At 48.5% G+C, this 21,566-nt stretch overlaps 1 protein-coding gene across 1 annotated transcript in view; it reads left to right on the top strand.

The window, feature by feature from the left end:
* Positions 1 to 21,566, top strand: part of wdfy3 (WD repeat and FYVE domain containing 3) — a 185,836-nt gene that overhangs the window by 163,224 nt on the left and 1,046 nt on the right. Inside the window, 13 exon segments of the mRNA XM_079517855.1 lie at positions 431 to 584; positions 690 to 781; positions 881 to 1,093; positions 1,820 to 1,958; positions 3,191 to 3,345; positions 8,605 to 8,763; positions 8,989 to 9,168; positions 10,535 to 10,717; positions 11,422 to 11,515; positions 12,239 to 12,397; positions 12,937 to 13,407; positions 14,382 to 14,493; positions 18,409 to 18,606. Of these exon segments, the coding sequence (XP_079373981.1) occupies positions 431 to 584; positions 690 to 781; positions 881 to 1,093; positions 1,820 to 1,958; positions 3,191 to 3,345; positions 8,605 to 8,763; positions 8,989 to 9,168; positions 10,535 to 10,717; positions 11,422 to 11,515; positions 12,239 to 12,397; positions 12,937 to 13,407; positions 14,382 to 14,493; positions 18,409 to 18,606 (2,309 nt within the window).

Raw genomic sequence — 21,566 nt, 5'->3', positions numbered from 1 at the left:
CAGCCAATGAGAGAGATAGCTGCCAGTACGGGCACTACGGCAGCCAATGAGAACGATAGCTTGCTAGTACGGGCACTACGGCATCCAATGAGAGAGATAGCTTGCTTACGGGCACTACGGCAGCCAATGAGAGAGAGAGCTTGCTAGTCCAGAAAGGCAAAGCGATGGTTCATAAACCAGCTCTTTTTACTATTTTGAAAATCATTTTAAAATAGTTCAACTAGACAATCTACATCCACACATTGTGAGCTTGTAGATCAGCTATTTGAACTATTTTTAAAAGGTTTTTTTAAATAGTAAAAAATGGCAAATACGTTTAGGGATAAGGGTTAAGGATGGCGCAAGATACAGCCCTAAGACTAAAGGTACTTTCAGACAGGCATCGATTAACGCAGACGTTGTCGTGTGTGTGTGTGTGCTCACTCTCCAGGGTGGTCATTTCGACCTGGCCGACAGGATGTTCCACAGCGTGCGTGAGGCCTGGAACTCCGCCTCCAAACACAACATGGCCGACGTGAAGGAGCTCATCCCAGAGTTCTTCTACCTGCCAGAGTTCCTGCTCAACGCCAACAACTTTGACCTGGGTCTGATAATCAATTCATGAACCTTTATAACTTTGTTTTGTCTACCTTTATAACTTTGAGCACCAACCCTCCAGGAGCCTTATGTTGTGTCTTTGTGTCCTCCAGGAGCCAAGCAGAACGGCACTAAACTGGGAGACTGCATCCTCCCTCCCTGGGCCAAGGGAGACCCCCGAGAGTTCATCAGAGTTCACAGACTGGTATGCAGACAATCTATTGTATTGATCACACTTATCAATTAGCACCAAGTCACATTCCACACAGACTTGAGTTCCACACATTATTATTATTGTTTCCAGGCCCTGGAGTGCGACTACGTGTCGGCTCACCTCCACGAGTGGATCGACCTGATCTTCGGCTACAAGCAGCAGGGCCCTCCGGCCGTGGAGGCGGTCAACGTGTTCCACCACCTCTTCTACGAGGGCCAGGTGGACATCTACAACATCAACGACCCCCTCAAGGAGACCGCCACCATCGGCTTCATCAACAACTTTGGACAGATCCCCAAACAGGTCAACATACCAGTGTTGTTGTTGGGTCATAGAGTCATAGAGAAGTATTATGCGTGTTAAGTACCAGGTCTTATTACTTAACTTAAGACCTGGAGTCGTGATCAATGCCATTTGGCTATTCTGAGTGGCCAAACAGCATTGACCACACCTCCATGTCTTAAGTTAAGTAATAAGACATGGTACTTAAGACACTCATAATACTGCCCATAGTCTCTTGAATAGTTTTAATTTAGTTTTCGTCACATTTTAGTCACCTGGAATGTTTTAGTGTTAGTCTAGTTTTAGTCTACTAAATATCATGAGATTTTAGTCGACTAAATCTACAGTTGATTTAGTCGGCTAAAATGTATTTTGGCGGGCCTTGATGCCGTCGTAATGACTGTTTTTTACACTTGCTGAAAATAGCTGATCTACAAGCTCACAACGCGTCGCGCAACACGTTGTGAGCTTGTAGATCTGCTATTTTCAGCATGCAACCAATTGTAAAATGACTTACACTGGATCTCTTGTCCACTAGTCCCTTCCTAACATTTTAGTCTAATTTTTATCTGTTGACGAAATCGTCAATATATTTTAGTCATCATTGCTTAGTTTTCATCAGTGGAAAAAGGTAGTCGACGAACGTTTTTCGTCTTGGTTTTAGTCGACGAAAACAACACTGGAGAGCCCCTCCTCCACGGTGTCCTCTCTGACCGTATGTCGTGTTGTGTGTTTTGTGTCGTCCAGCTGTTCAAGAAGCCCCACCCACCCAAGCGGGTGCGCGGTAAGACCAACGGGGAGCAGGCCGCCGTCCCGCCCAGCTCCACCGACAAGATCTTCTTCCACCATCTGGACAACCTGAGACCCTCCCTGGCTCCCGTCAAAGGTTTATATTCACTTTCTATTCCCTTCCAACCTGAGACCCTCTCTGGCTCCCGTCAAAGGTTTATATTCACTTTCTATTCCCTTCCAACCTGAGACCCTCTCTGGCTCCCGTCAAAGGGTTATATTCACTTTCTATTGGCTTCCAACCTGAGACCCTCTCTGGCTCCCGTCAAAGGTTTATATTCACTTTCTATTGGCTTCCAACCTGAGACCCTCTCTGGCTCCCGTCAAAGGTTTATATTCACTTTCTGTTGGCTTCCAACCTGAGACCCTCTCTGGCTCCCGTCAAAGGTTTATATTCACTTTCTATTCCCTTCCAACCTGAGACCCTCTCTGGCTCCCGTCAAAGGTTTATATTCACTTTCTATTGGCTTCCAACCTGAGACCCTCCCTGGCTCCCGTCAAAGGTTTATATTCACTTTCTATTGGCTTCCAACCTGAGACCCTCTGGCTCCCGTCAAAGGTTTATATTCACTTTCTATTGGCTTCCAACCTGAGACCCTCCCTGGCTCCCGTCAAAGGTTTATATTCACTTTCTATTGGCTTCCAACCTGAGACCCTCTGGCTCCAGTCAAAGGTTTATATTCACTTCCACCCCTTTTTGTTTGTGTTAGTGTCGCGATCACACAGCACGTTGTCTCAAGACACTTTACGTGTAGAGCAGAGACCTGAGCAACGGGCTCTATGCATGCATTACACAACATTTTGGAAATAACTTTTTGAGGCCAATACTTTTTTCTACTTTTACTCGAGTGCATTTAGAATCCCGGACTTTCACTTTGTGGTATTGATACTTTTACTTAAGTAAAAAAGTTTGAGAACTTGTTTTTCCAACCACTTTACTTTACTTTACTTCATTATGGATCCCCATTAGCACTTGCAAAGGCGTGGCTATTCTTCCTGGAGTCCAGTACACAACACACAACACATCATTCACCACAACATACAACTACAATACACTAACATACAATGGTTCACTTACAAAGGATAAGAGTTACATCTCAAAACAATTGCAATTTTGCATTATCATCATTTCATTATCAAAAGGTTGGAAAGGGTTTTCCATAGCTCCATAAGTCCATATACATTTTTCATATATCATTCCCTTTTTCTTATGTCATCAAATTAATTAAAAATTACTGTCCTGTGGTCCTCCTGCAGAGCTGTAGGAGCCTGTGGGGCAGATTGTCTAACTTGTTTCCCCCCCTGTCCTGTCCTGTGGTCCTCCTGCAGAGCTGAAGGAGCCTGTGGGGCAGATCGTCTGCACCGATAAGGGCATCCTGGCCGTGGAGCAGAACAAGGTTCTGGTGCCTCCGGCCTGGAGCAAGACCTTCGCCTGGGGATACGCCGACCTCAGCTGCCGCACCGCCAACTACGAGTCCGATAAGGTCAGGGACCACCAGGTCATAGTGGTTTCAGTCTGATAAGGTCAGGGACCACCAGGTCATAGTGGTTTCAGTCTGATAAGGTCAGGGACCACCAGGTCATAGTGGTTTCAGTCTGATAAGGTCAGGGACCACCAGGTCATAGTGGTTTCAGTCTGATAAGGTCAGGGACCACCAGGTCATAGTGGTTTCAGTCTGATAAGGTCAGGGACCACCAGGTCATAGTGGTTTCAGTCTGATAAGGTCAGGGACCACCAGGTCATAGTGGTTTCAGTCTGATAAGGTCAGGGACCACCAGGTCATAGTGGTTTCAGTCTGATAAGGTCAGGGACCACCAGGTCATAGTGGTTTCAGTCTGATAAGGTCAGGGACCACCAGGTCATAGTGGTTTCAGTCTGATAAGGTCAGGGACCACCAGGTCATAGTGGTTTCAGTCTGATAAGGTCAGGGACCACCAGGTCATAGTGGTTTCAGTCTGATAAGGTCAGGGACCACCAGGTCATAGTGGTTTCAGTCTGATAAGGTCAGGGACCACCAGGTCATAGTGGTTTCAGTCCGATAAGGTCAGGGACCACCAGGTCATAGTGGTTTCAGTCCGATAAGGTCAGGGACCACCAGGTCATAGTGGTTTCAGTCTGATAAGGTCAGGGACCACCAGGTCATAGTGGTTTCAGTCCGATAAGGTCAGGGACCACCAGGTCATAGTGGTTTCAGTCCGATAAGGTCAGGGACCACCAGGTCATAGTGGTTTCAGTCTGATAAGGTCAGGGACCACCAGGTCATAGTGGTTTCAGTCTGATAAGGTCAGGGACCACCAGGTCATAGTGGTTTCAGTCTGATAAGGTCAGGGACCACCAGGTCATAGTGGTTTCAGTCTGATAAGGTCAGGGACCACCAGGTCATAGTGGTTTCAGTCTGATAAGGTCAGGGACCACCAGGTCATAGTGGTTTCAGTCTGATAAGGTCAGGGACCACCAGGTCATAGTGGTTTCAGTCTGATAAGGTCAGGGACCACCAGGTCATAGTGGTTTCAGTCTGATAAGGTCAGGGACCACCAGGTCATAGTGGTTTCAGTCTGATAAGGTCAGGGACCACCAGGTCATAGTGGTTTCAGTCTGATAAGGTCAGGGACCACCAGGTCATAGTGGTTTCAGTCTGATAAGGTCAGGGACCACCAGGTCATAGTGGTTTCAGTCTGATAAGGTCAGGGACCACCAGGTCATAGTGGTTTCAGTCTGATAAGGTCAGGGACCACCAGGTCATAGTGGTTTCAGTCTGATAAGGTCAGGGACCACCAGGTCATAGTGGTTTCAGTCTGATAAGGTCAGGGACCACCAGGTCATAGTGGTTTCAGTCTGATAAGGTCAGGGACCACCAGGTCATAGTGGTTTCAGTCTGATAAGGTCAGGGACCACCAGGTCATAGTGGTTTCAGTCTGATAAGGTCAGGGACCACCAGGTCATAGTGGTTTCAGTCTGATAAGGTCAGGGACCACCAGGTCATAGTGGTTTCAGTCTGATAAGGTCAGGGACCACCAGGTCATAGTGGTTTCAGTCTGATAAGGTCAGGGACCACCAGGTCATAGTGGTTTCAGTCTGATAAGGTCAGGGACCACCAGGTCATAGTGGTTTCAGCACCGCTGCTGTGAGCAAAGCTTTACCACCAGCAGCCTCGAAGCGACAACAGCTGCTAATGTTTATAAGCTGGACAGCAGGGAAGACACGACAAGCGAGGCGCGAGGCTGTGACACACAAACATACACCTTACTAAAATAATAATCATTCTGATATGGGGGGGAGGGGACACAGCGGAGACAAGAACACAACAGAGACAAGAACACAACGGAGACGGCACTTCTTTCACCTGACAAATGTCACTATGTGATCATTTTCTTCCGATTATAGGTTAGTTTTAGTTCATTGTCTCCACCAGGCCGAAGGCATGGGGAGAGTATCAAAAAGGTAGTCGACGAACATGTTTCGTCTCAGTTGTAGCCGACTGCATCAACCCTGCGTGCTGTGCTTCCAGTCCGTGGTGGTGTACGAGTGCCTGTCAGAGTGGGGTTAGGGTTAACTCTTTGTGTGCTTCCAGTCCGTGGTGGTGTACGAGTGCCTGTCAGAGTGGGGTTAGGGTTAACTCTTTGTGTGCTTCCAGTCCGTGGTGGTGTACGAGTGCCTGTCAGAGTGGGGTTAGGGTTAACTCTTTGTGTGCTTCCAGTCCGTGGTGGTGTAGGAGTGCCTGTCAGAGTGGGGTTAGGGTTAACTCTTTGTGTGCTTCCAGTCCGTGGTGGTGTACGAGTGCCTGTCAGAGTGGGGTTAGGGTTAACTCTTTGTGTGCTTCCAGTCCGTGGTGGTGTACGAGTGCCTGTCAGAGTGGGGTTAGGGTTAACTCTTCGTGTGCTTCCAGGCGGTGGTGGTGTACGAGTGCCTGTCAGAGTGGGGTTAGGGTTAACTCTTTGTGTGCTTCCAGTCCGTGGTGGTGTACGAGTGCCTGTCAGAGTGGGGTTAGGGTTAACTCTTCGTGTGCTTCCAGGCGGTGGTGGTGTACGAGTGCCTGTCAGAGTGGGGTTAGGGTTAACTCTTTGTGTGCTTCCAGTCCGTGGTGGTGTACGAGTGCCTGTCAGAGTGGGGTTAGGGTTAACTCTTTGTGTGCTTCCAGTCCGTGGTGGTGTAGGAGTGCCTGTCAGAGTGGGGTTAGGGTTAACTCTTTGTGTGCTTCCAGTCCGTGGTGGTGTACGAGTGCCTGTCAGAGTGGGGTTAGGGTTAACTCTTTGTGTGCTTCCAGTCCGTGGTGGTGTACGAGTGCCTGTCAGAGTGGGGTTAGGGTTAACTCTTCGTGTGCTTCCAGGCGGTGGTGGTGTACGAGTGCCTGTCAGAGTGGGGTTAGGGTTAACTCTTTGTGTGCTTCCAGTCCGTGGTGGTGTACGAGTGCCTGTCAGAGTGGGGTTAGGGTTAACTCTTCGTGTGCTTCCAGGCGGTGGTGGTGTACGAGTGCCTGTCAGAGTGGGGTTAGGGTTAACTCTTTGTGTGCTTCCAGTCCGTGGTGGTGTACGAGTGCCTGTCAGAGTGGGGTTAGGGTTAACTCTTTGTGTGCTTCCAGTCCGTGGTGGTGTAGGAGTGCCTGTCAGAGTGGGGTTAGGGTTAACTCTTTGTGTGCTTCCAGTCCGTGGTGGTGGTGTACGAGTGCCTGTCAGAGTGGGGTTAGGGTTAACTCTTTGTGTGCTTCCAGTCCGTGGTGGTGTACGAGTGCCTGTCAGAGTGGGGTTAGGGTTAACTCTTTGTGTGCTTCCAGTCCGTGGTGGTGTACGAGTGCCTGTCAGAGTGGGGTTAGGGTTAACTCTTCGTGTGCTTCCAGGCGGTGGTGGTGTACGAGTGCCTGTCAGAGTGGGGTTAGGGTTAACTCTTCGTGTGCTTCCAGGCGGTGGTGGTGTACGAGTGCCTGTCAGAGTGGGGTTAGGGTTAACTCTATGATGTGCTTCCAGTCCGTGGTGGTGTACGAGTGCCTGTCAGAGTGGGGTTAGGGTTAACTCTTCGTGTGCTTCCAGTCCGTGGTGGTGTACGAGTGCCTGTCAGAGTGGGGTTAGGGTTAACTCTTTGTGTGCTTCCAGGCGGTGGTGGTGTACGAGTGCCTGTCAGAGTGGGGTTAGGGTTAACTCTTTGTGTGCTTCCAGTCCGTGGTGGTGTACGAGTGCCTGTCAGAGTGGGGTTAGGGTTAACTCTTCGTGTGCTTCCAGGCGGTGGTGGTGTACGAGTGCCTGTCAGAGTGGGGTTAGGGTTAACTCTTCGTGTGCTTCCAGGCGGTGGTGGTGTACGAGTGCCTGTCAGAGTGGGGTTAGGGTTAACTCTTCGTGTGCTTCCAGGCGGTGGTGGTGTACGAGTGCCTGTCAGAGTGGGGTTAGGGTTAACTCTTCGTGTGCTTCCAGGCGGTGGTGGTGTACGAGTGCCTGTCAGAGTGGGGTTAGGGTTAACTCTTTGTGTGCTTCCAGGCGGTGGTGGTGTACGAGTGCCTGTCAGAGTGGGGTTAGGGTTAACTCTTTGTGTGCTTCCAGTCCGTGGTGGTGTACGAGTGCCTGTCAGAGTGGGGTTAGGGTTAACTCTTCGTGTGCTTCCAGGCGGTGGTGGTGTACGAGTGCCTGTCAGAGTGGGGTTAGGGTTAACTCTTCGTGTGCTTCCAGGCGGTGGTGGTGTAAGAGTGCCTGTCAGAGTGGGGTTAGGGTTAACTCTATGATGTGCTTCCAGTCCGTGGTGGTGTACGAGTGCCTGTCAGAGTGGGGTTAGGGTTAACTCTTTGTGTGCTTCCAGTCCGTGGTGGTGGTGTACGAGTGCCTGTCAGAGTGGGGTTAGGGTTAACTCTTTGTGTGCTTCCAGTCCGTGGTGGTGGTGTACGAGTGCCTGTCAGAGTGGGGTTAGGGTTAACTCTTTGTGTGCTTCCAGTCCGTGGTGGTGGTGTACGAGTGCCTGTCAGAGTGGGGTTAGGGTTAACTCTTTGTGTGCTTCCAGTCCGTGGTGGTGGTGTACGAGTGCCTGTCAGAGTGGGGTTAGGGTTAACTCTTTGTGTGCTTCCAGTCCGTGGTGGTGGTGTACGAGTGCCTGTCAGAGTGGGGTTAGGGTTAACTCTTTGTGTGCTTCCAGTCCGTGGTGGTGTACGAGTGCCTGTCAGAGTGGGGTTAGGGTTAACTCTTTGTGTGCTTCCAGGCCGTGGTGGTGTACGAGTGCCTGTCAGAGTGGGGTTAGGGTTAACTCTTTGTGTGCTTCCAGTCCGTGGTGGTGTACGAGTGCCTGTCAGAGTGGGGTTAGGGTTAACTCTTTGTGTGCTTCCAGGCGGTGGTGGTGTACGAGTGCCTGTCAGAGTGGGGTTAGGGTTAACTCTTCGTGTGCTTCCAGTCCGTGGTGGTGTACGAGTGCCTGTCAGAGTGGGGTTAGGGTTAACTCTTCGTGTGCTTCCAGTCCGTGGTGGTGTACGAGTGCCTGTCAGAGTGGGGTTAGGGTTAACTCTTCGTGTGCTTCCAGTCCGTGGTGGTGTACGAGTGCCTGTCAGAGTGGGGTTAGGGTTAACTCTTCGTGTGCTTCCAGTCCGTGGTGGTGTACGAGTGCCTGTCAGAGTGGGGTTAGGGTTAACTCTTCGTGTGCTTCCAGTCCGTGGTGGTGTACGAGTGCCTGTCAGAGTGGGGTTAGGGTTAACTCTTTGTGTGCTTCCAGTCCGTGGTGGTGTACGAGTGCCTGTCAGAGTGGGGTTAGGGTTAACTCTATGATGTGCTTCCAGGCCGTGGTGGTGTACGAGTGCCTGTCAGAGTGGGGTCAGATCCTGTGTGCCATCTGTCCCAACCCCAAGCTGGTGGTCACGGCGGGGACCAGCACCGCCATCTGTGTTTGGGAGACCAGCAACTCCAAGGAGAAGGCCAAGACGCTGGCCCTGAAACAGGTAGGACCCACGCACGCACGCGACACACACACACACACACACACACACACACAGAACACATTTTCCAACCCACCCTTAGACCCGGAACGCTGATAACGTTGTTATACTTTTCAATCCAGGAAAAGCATCCATGTTGTCATTTTAGATATTGTCAGTACTGTCGGGCAGAAACCTCTTAATCTACATATTCTAACTTTTTGTGGGGGTTTTTTTGTGTCTCCCCAGGCTCTCCTGGGCCACACGGACGCAGTGACCTGCCTCACGGCCTCCTCGGCGTACCACATCATCGTGAGCGGCTCCAGGGACCGAACCTGCATCGTCTGGGACCTCAACAAGCTGGCGTTCATCACGCAGCTCCGAGGACACCGGGCGCCCGTCTCCGCGCTCTGCATCAACGAGCTGACGGTGGGTTGGGTGGCAGGCAGGGGGCGCTGGAGAAACCTATACTCGCATTGTGTTACTCAATGGGACACTTCACCCTTTTAGCAAAACAATATATGTTAACGTGGCTGATGTTTTGTAATAATAATCAAACCTGGAAACTCATCAAAACTAAAAACTGGAAACTCATAAAGGACCCCCAGGGGTCCTTGATGAGTTTCCAGTGGGTCCCCAGCTAAAAAGTGTGTGTACAAGCGGGTCCATTTGGTTCCACTTAGAGTTCTGCTGGCCCTGATGCCTGTATAGTCATAACTGCGGTGGCCCTTGGCTAGTTGCCTAGTCGACTAGTCGACTGTTTAACTAACCCTAAATATTATGTAAATATATTTGTTAATATTTGTACATATTTGTACATTTAACTGTGTACATTGGTGACTATAACTATAATCTACCTGATCTATTGGTGACTATAACTATAATCTACCTGATCTATTGGTGACTATAACTATAATCTACCTGATCTATTGGTGACTATAACTATAATCTACCTGATCTATTGGTGACTATAACTATAATCTACCTGATCTATTGGTGACTATAACTATAATCTACCTGATCTATTGGTGACTATAACTATAATCTACCTGATCTATTGGTGACTATAACTATAATCTACCTGATCTATTGGTGACTATAACTATAATCTACCTGATCTATTGGTGACTATAACTATAATCTACCTGATCTTGAGGCCTACAAAAACGGGAGGGGGGAAAAAACATATTTGTTTCTTATCAACTGGTCAACTAGTACCAACGAGGTCAACTAGTACCAACGAGGTCAACTAGTGGATTTACTAGTGGACTAGTTGCTTAAAGCCCTGTGTCCCTCCCTCTGCAGGGGGACATGGGGTCCCTCCCTCTGCAGGGGGACATGGTGTCCACTGTGTCCCTCCCTCTGCAGGGGGACATGGTGTCCCTCCCTCTGCAGGGGGACATGGTGTCCCTCCCTCTGCAGGGGGACATGGTGTCCCTCCCTCTGCAGGGGGACATGGTGTCCCTCCCTCTGCAGGGGGACATGGTGTCCACTGTGTCCCTCCCTCTGCAGGGGGACATGGTGTCCCTCCCTCTGCAGGGGGACATGGTGTCCCTCCCTCTGCAGGGGGACATGGGGTCCAGACTAGTTGCTTAAAGCCCTATTATATGTCCCTCCCTCTGCAGGGGGACATGGTGTCCAGACTAGTTGCTTAAAGCCCTATTATATGTCCCTCCCTCTGCAGGGGGACATTGTGTCCAGACTAGTTGCTTAAAGCCCTGTGTCCCTCCCTCTGCAGGGGGACATGGTGTCCAGACTAGTTGCTTAAAGCCCTATTATATGTCCTACGCTGCAGGGGGACATTGTGTCCAGCGCGGGGACCTACATCCACGTGTGGAGCATCAACGGCAGCCCCATCGCCAGCGCCAACACCTTCACGGGACGAAGCCAGCAGATCCTCTGCTGCTGCGTGTCTGAGATGAACGAGTGGGACACGCAGAACGTCATCGTCACCGGACACTCGGACGGCGTGGTCAGGGTACGTACGGACCGTGCACCTGTCCAGACATTAGGGACAAGGTTGACCCGTGCAGCTGTCCAGACGTTAGGGACAAGGTTGACCCGTGCACCTGTCCAGACGTTAGGGACAAGGTTGACCCGTGCAACTGTCCAGACGTTAGGGACAAGGTTGACCGTTGGTAGTGACAGTATTGGGCGTTTATGCAGCCTCTATCAGAGCGTAGCTAATACATTTGTAACACACTTGACAGTATATCGCAAAATGCTAGCCCTACAAAGTGCTTTAAGTAAGGCAAAAGAGATGAGCAGTTGTTTTATTCTATGATCAATGTTTTTATTATGTTTTTGCACACATTTTACAAGCAAATGGTACATAAACTCAAATCATGGTAATTGATTACTAAACTTTTTTCGGTACTCAACTGTGTGTGTATGTGTTACAGTAAATGTGGGAAAAAAAACAGGTACTTGTGGAGCCCTTTGTTTTTGACAAGTAAAAAACAAAAAACAATAACGCCTCGAGGACACATTTTATCCCGGCAGTTTCTTTTCCCTCAAAGAGACCTGTCTCAAAGATTTGCGCCACGTTTTCACGAATTTTCCAAAAGGTTCTTGTCCAGAATGGTTTAAGTAAAGCTGGAGAGGCTTAGAGGTGTAACCGTATAAACTCTATCACACTTTTAAAGGACCCTAAATCTATCCGTTTGCTTTTCTCCTCTTTAGTTCTGGAGAATGGAGTTCCTCCAGGTCCCAGAAACCCCTGCTCCAGAGCTGGTGGAGCCCGATGTGGCCGACTGCTGTGGCGAGGAGAAGATCGGTGAGTCACTGGAGGTTTTACAAGACAGAACATCTCTTTAGCCGTGTTGTCCACAGCATTTACTGCACAGAATGGAACACTAGCCTTGAGGCTTAACGTCGTTGCAAGGGCTATTTGGGTCATTTTATTTAGAGGTTGAGTCTGAAACGGGAGGCTGTACGTTTCTGAACCAATCAGCGTGTTGCGTCTCTTCAGGCTATGGGGCGGTAGCTCTACTACACGTGGTCCCTTCAGGCTATGGGGCGGTAGCTCTACTACACGCGCGACACTTGGAGTTTGTTTACAAGGCAGTCAGTCGGCCAGCTCGGCCACTTTGCTACTATGTGGCTTATTTCTAAGCTATATTGTTTCCGTGTATATTTTAGCGTGCTGATTACGTTTAAAATGAGTAATACACTCTCTGGATGTCATCTGGAATGAAACTGCTTGTTGCATCGTGACTGAGGACACATGCCTTGATTTTGTGGATGTTTAACATTGCTGCACCTGAACTAATTATGTCCTTGTATGTGATTCCCTTTGTGTGGACATAACTAAATTGTGTGTGTGTGTGTGTGTGTGTGTGTGTGTGTGTGTGTGTGTGTGTGTGTGTGTGTGTGTGTGTGTGTGTGTGTGTGTGTGTGTGTGTGTGTGTGTGTGTGTGTGTGTGTGTGTGTGTGTGTGTGTGTGTGTGTGTGTGTGTGTGTGTGTGTGTGTGTGTGTGTGTGTGTGTGTGTCCAGCAGAGGGCGGTGGTGTGAGCCACAACGGAGAGGACGACAGCAGCGAGTCGGACGGAGACGAACCCAGCAGCGTCAACCAGGAGTCCATAGCCACGCCCCCTTGCGCTGCCTCCTCCAATGGGGAAGGCAGCCAGCCCGGCAGCACCGCCCACAGACCCAAAGGTACTGACTTACGACCACAGACCCAAAGGTACAGACTTACCGTCCACTTAGAAAACCCGACTGTGGCTCAGGAGGTTCGAATCCCGGCTCCTCCTGTCTACATGTCGAAGTGTCCTTGGGCAAGACACTGAACCCCAAATTGCTCCCGATGTGCTGGTTGGTACCTTGCATGGCTTCTGCTGCAATCGGTGTATGAATGTGTGTGAATGGGTGAATGTAAAGCGCCTTGGATAAAGGCGCTATATAAATGCACCATTTACCATTTTAACCCAAAGGTACATAGACTAATGGTGCGTTCACACGGGCAGCGGAAACGATGCAAAGATGCGTTGTGAGTGGATTTGGAGCAGCTACATACATCGTTGCGCCTTTGCAACGTCATGTCACTGGCTTCCATTGACAATGGAAGCCAGTGACATGACGTTGCGATGCGTTGAGAGCTTGTAGATCAGCTGTTTTTTATATCTTTGGCCAAAAGTGCCCTTTTTAGGGAATGTCAACCTGCCCCTCTAACATCCTCTGGTTCCACGTTGTCTCAGCAGGTCCAGCGGGCAGGCCGGGGGCGGGGCCGGGGGCGTCGTGGTCGGTGGACAGCGCCTCGGACGACTCCAGACGCTGGTCGGACAACCTCAGCATCGACGAGAAGGACGGCTTCGTGTTCGTCAACTACTCGGAGGGTCAGAGCAAGCCCGGGACGGGGGCCCCCCACCCCCACCCCGGTGGTGGCCCTCCCCCTCCTCAGCCCAACGCTCAGGCAGCCCACCACCAGAGCCAAGCGGCCCCCCCTCACCACCAGAGCCAGGCGGCCCCCACTCACCACCAGAGCCAAGCGGCCCCCCACCACCACCAGAGCCAAGCGGCCCCCCACCACCATCACCAGAGCCAAGTGGCCCCTCACCACCATCACCAGAGCCAAGCGGCCCCCCACCACCATCACCAGAGCCAAGCGGCCCCCCCTCACCACCAGCCCAGCACCATGGAGCCACGCTCATACAACCAGCTGAGAGCAGGTGGGCTCACGATGCGACATCAGGAGCTACGCAGTAGAATACACAAAGCGCCGATTGTTGTAACTTAGCGCCCGTGTGAGAATGTCACACCCACGCGAGTAGGCATGCAGAGATATTATATCGTAAATCCATTCAAATCGATTCAAACTGTTGACGATATAAATCGTGAAGCAAACAGTAGAGGGTGTTTGAAAAAAAGAGGAGAAAATACAGGATCTCTGAGATAATTGATTTAAAAAAAAGTTTTCAGTCAAAGGAAATTCTGGATTTGTGTAAATATTTTTTGGGAAATTATTTTGCTCATAAAATGGTGAAACATCTGACCTAGGTTCAGGATACAACCTACAGTAGTATCATGATTGGAATCGTGTCGAGAGTTGAGTGAGTGTCTTCTTGCTGACGTAGTCGGAGCGATATCCGGTGCTACTTCTCCATTTCGCCCCACAGAATATTTCAGAAAGCGTGTAGCCAAGGCTCCGTCTGTACCTGTACAGTTACCAGTATTGTTTTTGACAGCAATTATTATTATTATTATTTAGAGCATGCAACCAAGTGTAAAATGACTTGAACACTGGATCTCGTGTCCGCTAGTCCCTTCCTTAACATTTTAGTCTAGTTTTTATTTGTTGACGAAATTGTCAATATATTTAGTCTTAGTTTTAGTCATCATAGTATAGCTTAGTTTTCATTTAGTTTTCGTCAGTGAAAAAAAAGGTAGTCGACGAATATTTTTCGTATTAGTTGACGAAATCAACACAATTACGTACATGAGTTTAGCGTTGAGCATAAACAGGTGTGTGTGTGTGTGTGTGTGTGTGTGTGTGTGTGTGTGTGTGTGTGTGTGTGTGTGTGTGTGTGTGTGTGTGTGTGTGTGTGTGTGTGTGTGTGTGTGTGTGTGTGTGTGTGTGTGTGTGTGTGTGTGTGTGTGTGTGTGTGTGTGTGTGTGTGTGTGTGTGTGTGTGTGTGGAGAGCAGGCTACAGATGGGAGCGCCAGCTGGTCTTCCGCAGTAAACTCACGATGCACACGGCGTTTGACCGCAAGGACAACGCTCACCCAGCCGAGATAACCTCTCTTGCCATCTCCAAGTAAGACAGCTGTGTGTGAGAGAAAGAAAGTATAATAATGTAATTATGTTGCTCTTAATATTCTCTTAGATTTTTATAACTGCTTCTCGGCGTCCATTGTTGCGGTTTGATCGTCAAAACCCTTATAGGTATGCTTTGCCAACACATGGACAACGTTTTTTAATATGCATTGTTTTATTTATTTTTTTCCTTTCAAATGTACTGTATATGAAAATGGCCGAGCAGCAATGGAGACTAGTGGTGAGATGCTGAACTAGGACATGATATCATTATTACAGCAATGGAGACTAGTGGTGAGATGCTGAACTAGGACATGATATCATTATTACAGCAATGGAGACTAGTGGTGAGATGCTGAACTAGGACATGATATCATTATTACAGCAATGGAGACTAGTGGTGAGATGCAGAACTAGGACATGATATCATTATTACAGCAATGGAGACTAGTGGTGAGATGCTGAACTAGGACATGATATCATTATTACAGCAATGGAGACTAGTGGTGAGATGCAGAACTAGGACATGATATCATTATTACAGCAATGGAGACTAGTGGTGAGATGCTGAACTAGGACATGATATCATTATTACAGCAATGGAGACTAGTGGTGAGATGCAGAACTAGGACATGATATCATTATTACAGCAATGGAGACTAGTGGTGAGATGCTGAACTAGGACATGATATCATTATTACAGCAATGGAGACTAGTGGTGAGATGCTGAACTAGGACATGATATCATTATTACAGCAATGGAGACTAGTGGTGAGATGCTGAACTAGGACATGATATCATTATTACAGCAATGGAGACTAGTGGTGAGATGCAGAACTAGGACATGATATCATTATTACAGCAATGGAGACTAGTGGTGAGATGCTGAACTAGGACATGATATCATTATTACAGCAATGGAGACTAGTGGTGAGATGCTGAACTAGGACATGATATCATTATTACAGCAATGGAGACTAGTGGTGAGATGCAGAACTAGGACATGATATCATTATTACAGCAATGGAGACTAGTGGTGAGATGCAGAACTAGGACATGATATCATTATTACAGCAATGGAGACTAGTGGTGAGATGCAGAACTAGGACATGATATCATTATTACAGCAATGGAGACTAGTGGTGAGATGCTGAACTAGGACATGATATCATTATTACAGCAATGGAGACTAGTGGTGAGATGCAGAACTAGGACATGATATCATTATTACAGCAATGGAGACTAGTGGTGAGATGCAGAACTAGGACATGATATCATTATTACAGCAATGGAGACTAGTGGTGAGATGCTGAACTAGGACATGATATCATTATTACAGCAATGGAGACTAGTGGTGAGATGCTGAACTAGGACATGATATCATTATTACAGCAATGGAGACTAGTGGTGAGATGCTGAACTAGGACATGATATCATTATTACAGCAATGGAGACTAGTGGTGAGATGCTGAACTAGGACATGATATCATTATTACAGCAATGGAGACTAGTGGTGAGATGCAGAACTAGGACATGATATCATTATTACAGCAATGGAGACTAGTGGTGAGATGCTGAACTAGGACATGATATCATTATTACAGCAATGGAGACTAGTGGTGAGATGCTGAACTAGGACATGATATCATTATTACAGCAATGGAGACTAGTGGTGAGATGCTGAACTAGGACATGATATCATTATTACAGCAATGGAGACTAGTGGTGAGATGCAGAACTAGGACATGATATCATTATTACAGCAATGGAGACTAGTGGTGAGATGCTGAACTAGGACATGATATCATTATTACAGCAATGGAGACTAGTGGTGAGATGCTGAACTAGGACATGATATCATTATTACAGCAATGGAGACTAGTGGTGAGATGCTGAACTAGGACATGATATCATTATTACAGCAATGGAGACTAGTGGTGAGATGCTGAACTAGGACATGATATCATTATTACAGCAATGGAGACTAGTGGTGAGATGCAGAACTAGGACATGATATCATTATTACAGCAATGGAGACTAGTGGTGAGATGCAGAACTAGGACATGATATCATTATTACAGCAATGGAGACTAGTGGTGAGATGCAGAACTAGGACATGATATCATTATTACAGCAATGGAGACTAGTGGTGAGATGCTGAACTAGGACATGATATCATTATTACAGCAATGGAGACTAGTGGTGAGATGCAGAACTAGGACATGATATCATTATTACAGCAATGGAGACTAGTGGTGAGATGCTGAACTAGGACATGATATCATTATTACAGCAATGGAGACTAGTGGTGAGATGCAGAACTAGGACATGATATCATTATTACAGCAATGGAGACTAGTGGTGAGATGCAGAACTAGGACATGATATCATTATTACAGCAATGGAGACTAGTGGTGAGATGCTGAACTAGGACATGATATCATTATTACAGCCATGGAGACTAGTGGTGAGATGCTGAACTAGGACATGATATCATTATTACAGCAATGGAGACTAGTGGTGAGATGCAGAACTAGGACATGATATCATTATTACAGCAATGGAGACTAGTGGTGAGATGCAGAACTAGGACATGATATCATTATTACAGCAATGGAGACTAGTGGTGAGATGCTGAACTAGGACATGATATCATTATTACAGCAATGGAGACTAGTGGTGAGATGCAGAACTAGGACATGATATCATTATTACAGCCATGGAGACTAGTGGTGAGATGCTGAACTAGGACATGATATCATTATTACAGCAATGGAGACTAGTGGTGAGATGCAGAACTAGGACATGATATCATTATTACAGCAATGGAGACTAGTGGTGAGATGCAGAACTAGGACATGATATCATTATTACAGCAATGGAGACTAGTGGTGAGATGCAGAACTAGGACATGATATCATTATTACAGCAATGGAGACTAGTGGTGAGATGCAGAACTAGGACATGATATCATTATTACAGCAATGGAGACTAGTGGTGAGATGCAGAACTAGGACATGATATCATTATTACAGCAATGGAGACTAGTGGTGAGATGCTGAACTAGGACATGATATCATTATTACAGCAATGGAGACTAGTGGTGAGATGCAGAACTAGGACATGATATCATTATTACAGCAATGGAGACTAGTGGTGAGATGCAGAACTAGGACATGATATCATTATTACAGCAATGGAGACTAGTGGTGAGATGCAGAACTAGGACATGATATCATTATTACAGCAATGGAGACTAGTGGTGAGATGCTGAACTAGGACATGATATCATTATTACAGCAATGGAGACTAGTGGTGAGATGCAGAACTAGGACATGATATCATTATTACAGCCATGGAGACTAGTGGTGAGATGCAGAACTAGGACATGATATCATTATTACAGCCATGGAGACTAGTGGTGAGATGCTGAACTAGGACATGATATCATTATTACAGCAATGGAGACTAGTGGTGAGATGCTGAACTAGGACATGATATCATTATTACAGCAATGGAGACTAGTGGTGAGATGCTGAACTAGGACATGATATCATTATTGTGATACCAGATTAGGATTACTTTAGCCTCATGTTATATTAAAGTATTAGTAAATATAGGTGATCTACAAGCTGTCGAAAGACTCAAGACTCTCAACGCGTTGTGACTGAGCGTGTTGTAGATGTGCTATTTTTGAAAGGTTTTGGGGGGAAGAAAATACGGTAATTATCATCTTCACACAATATGATATCGTCAAAACATGGATACAGTGACAGGCATTTGTTAAAAAAGATTGTGATAGTGATAGTTTGTCCATACATATCACCCAGCCCTGCTGTAAACCCTCTCTCTGTCTCTCTCTCTCCCTCTCCCCCCCTCTCTCTCTCCCTCTCCCCCCCCCCCCCCCCTCTCCCAGGGACCACAGTAAGATCCTGGTAGGAGACGGGCGTGGCCGGGTGTTCAGCTGGTCAGTCAGTGACCAGCCCGGGCGGTCGGCTGCTGACCACTGGGTGAAGGACGAGGTGGTGGACAGCTGCTCCGGCTGCGCCGTGCGCTTCTCCCTCACCGAGAGACGCCACCACTGCAGGAACTGTGGACAGCTCTTCTGTCAGAAGTAAGGCTTCCCTCCCGGGATCCAAGGTGTTGTTTAGCCAATCAGGTGCAACCTGGCTATAATGTCGTCCAATCAAATCAAATAAAAAAATTAAATTAGTTTACTCGACCAAACACGCAGCATCATCAACCGTATCATATGTATACGAAGACAGTAAACAATCAAAAGGGCATCATTGTCTGACCATGGATCACATGGATCTGACCATGGATCACCTGACCATGGATCACCTGACCATGGATCACATCAAGGACCTGCATCATTGTCTGACCATGGATCACATGGATCTGACCATGGATCACCTGACCATGGATCTGACCATGGATCACATCAAGGACCTGCAACATGTCTGACCATGGATCACATCAAGGACCTGCAACATGAACACGTTGTCTGACCATGGATCACATGGATCTGACCATGGATCACATCAAGGACCTGCAACATGAACACGTTGTCTGACCATGGATCACATGGATCTGACCATGGATCACATCAAGGACCTGCAACATGAACACGTTCCACTTCCAATCATATTTATCTAACTGATTATTCATCTTAAAGGACAACTTCTCCAAAGCAGCCACAGTACCAAGCTGAGTGAACCATACATGTGCTGGAGGCCAATCCTCAGACTTCCATTCCTTAACAATGATTTTCCTGCCCACCATTAACGCTGTATGAATCCAAATTGACCCATTTACACTCTCTGAGTTACAGACCCATAAGGGTCCATTTCGTTCCAAATTATCATTTAGCTGGGTCCCCCCTTGAACTCCCTCAAGTACCCCTGGGGGTCCCCGGACCCCACTTTGGGAACCACTGCCCTAGGGCACTCCCACAATACATGAATAAGTGTCCCGGGGTCCTCACCACACCTCCTTCACTCCCACAGTGTCCCGGGGTCCTCACCACACCTCCTTCACTCCCACAGTGTCCCGGGGTCCTCACCACACCTCCTTCACTCCCACAGTGTCCCGGGGTCCTCACCACACCTCCTTCACTCCCACAGTGTCCCGGGGTCCTCACCACACCTCCTTCACTCCCACAGTGTCCCGGGGTCCTCACCACACCTCCTTCACTCCCACAGTGTCCCGGGGTCCTCACCACACCTCCTTCACTCCCACAGTGTCCCGGGTCCTCACCACACCTCCTTCACTCCCACAGTGTCCCGGGGTCCTCACCACACCTCCTTCACTCCCACAGTGTCCCCGGGTCCTCACCACACCTCCTTCACTCCCACAGTGTCCCGGGGTCCTCACCACACCTCCTTCACTCCCACAGTGTCCCGGGGTCCTCACCACACCTCCTTCACTCCCACAGTGTCCCGGGGTCCTCACCACACCTCTTTCACTCCCACAGTGTCCCAGGGTCCTCACCACACCTCCTTCACTCCCACAGTGTCCCGGGGTCCTCACCACACCTCCTTCACTCCCACAGTGTCCGGGGTCCTCACCACACCTCCTTCACTCCCACAGTGTCCCGGGGTCCTCACCACACCTCCTTCACTCCCACAGTGTCCCGGGGTCCTCACCACACCTCCTTCACTCCCACAGTGTCCCCGGGTCCTCACCACACCTCCTTCACTCCCACAGTGTCCCGGGGTCCTCACCACACCTCCTTCACTCCCACAGTGTCCCGGGTCCTCACCACACCTCCTTCACTCCCACAGTGTCCCGGGGGTCCTCACCACACCTCCTTCACTCCCACAGTGTCCCCGGGTCCTCACCACACCTCCTTCACTCCCACAGTGTCCCGGGGTCCTCACCACACCTCCTTCACTCCCACAGTGTCCCGGGGTCCTCACCACACCTCCTTCACTCCCACAGTGTCCCGGGGTCCTCACCACACCTCCTTCACTCCCACAGTGTCCCGGGGTCCTCACCACACCTCCTTCACTCCCACAGTGTCCCGGGGTCCTCACCACACCTCCTTCACTCCCACAGTGTCCCGGGGTCCTCACCACACCTCCTTCACTCCCACAATACATGAATAAGTATCCCGGGGTCCTCACCACACCTCCTTCACTCCCACAGTGTCCCGGGGTCCTCACCACACCTCCTTCACTCCCACAGTGTCCCGGGGTCCTCACCACACCTCCAGCTAACCGGACTCTCGCTGAGCTTAGCCCTGAACAATCTTGTCGGAGTCCAGTAGACTCTATTCATTATTTTAAATTGAACTAATCTGGTTCTAAGTTCACAGGACATCTTCTTTGAGTTCCGTAGAATCATCTTCCATTCACTGTCAGTAAAGGATTGATTTAAATCCTCTTTACGCCTGAGGGCTGACCTCGGTGTGCTACTGTATCATCATGTAATAATATGTTGATGCCTCATTTCCACTTCCAAATATAGCTAACACCGTTTTCAAAAGGTCAAGCCTCGTACAAAGCCAACTCCAGTTGACAAATCATGACAACACAATGTTTTGGGCCGATCAGATGATATCGTTAATAATAAGAAAATAAGAAAAACATAAGAAAAGAAGAAAAACAAAACAAAAAGTGTTGTAACCTGCCCTTTTTGCCTTTTTATCTTTTTTTTATTTTTTTATGTTTTATCCCACAATTTTGTAACCCATTTCTTCACCCAGTGTCAATTATCTAATGTAATCCTGGGCGCTACATTTCTTCTGCCAACCTGGGGGGGGCAGCGGACTGACCTCATGCTTCCTTCTATGCATGAGGAGTCCAAGCTGCTTCTTTTCACCTGACAGGGGGGAGTTTCCCTGGCCGGACGTAGCGCATGGAAGGAACACGTTATTCCGACCAGTTCCTTTCCCCTCCATCAGGCGCCCCGGCTGGCCAGGGGGAGGCAGTTTAGAGACCAGGATTACGGCATGTTTTTTGTGAGGGTACCTACCCTAGGGGACACGGGGAGAACATGCAAACTCTTCTTTCTAATTATTTGATCGGCCACAAAACATTGTGTTTATTGTCATGATTTGTCCGGCGGAAA

Source organism: Electrona antarctica (genome assembly GCF_951216825.1).
Source record: "Electrona antarctica genome assembly, chromosome: 13".
NCBI lineage: Eukaryota > Metazoa > Chordata > Actinopteri > Myctophiformes > Myctophidae > Electrona > Electrona antarctica.
The sequence above is the reverse complement of the archived record's forward strand: the minus strand, read 5'-3'. Positions and strand labels throughout refer to the sequence as shown.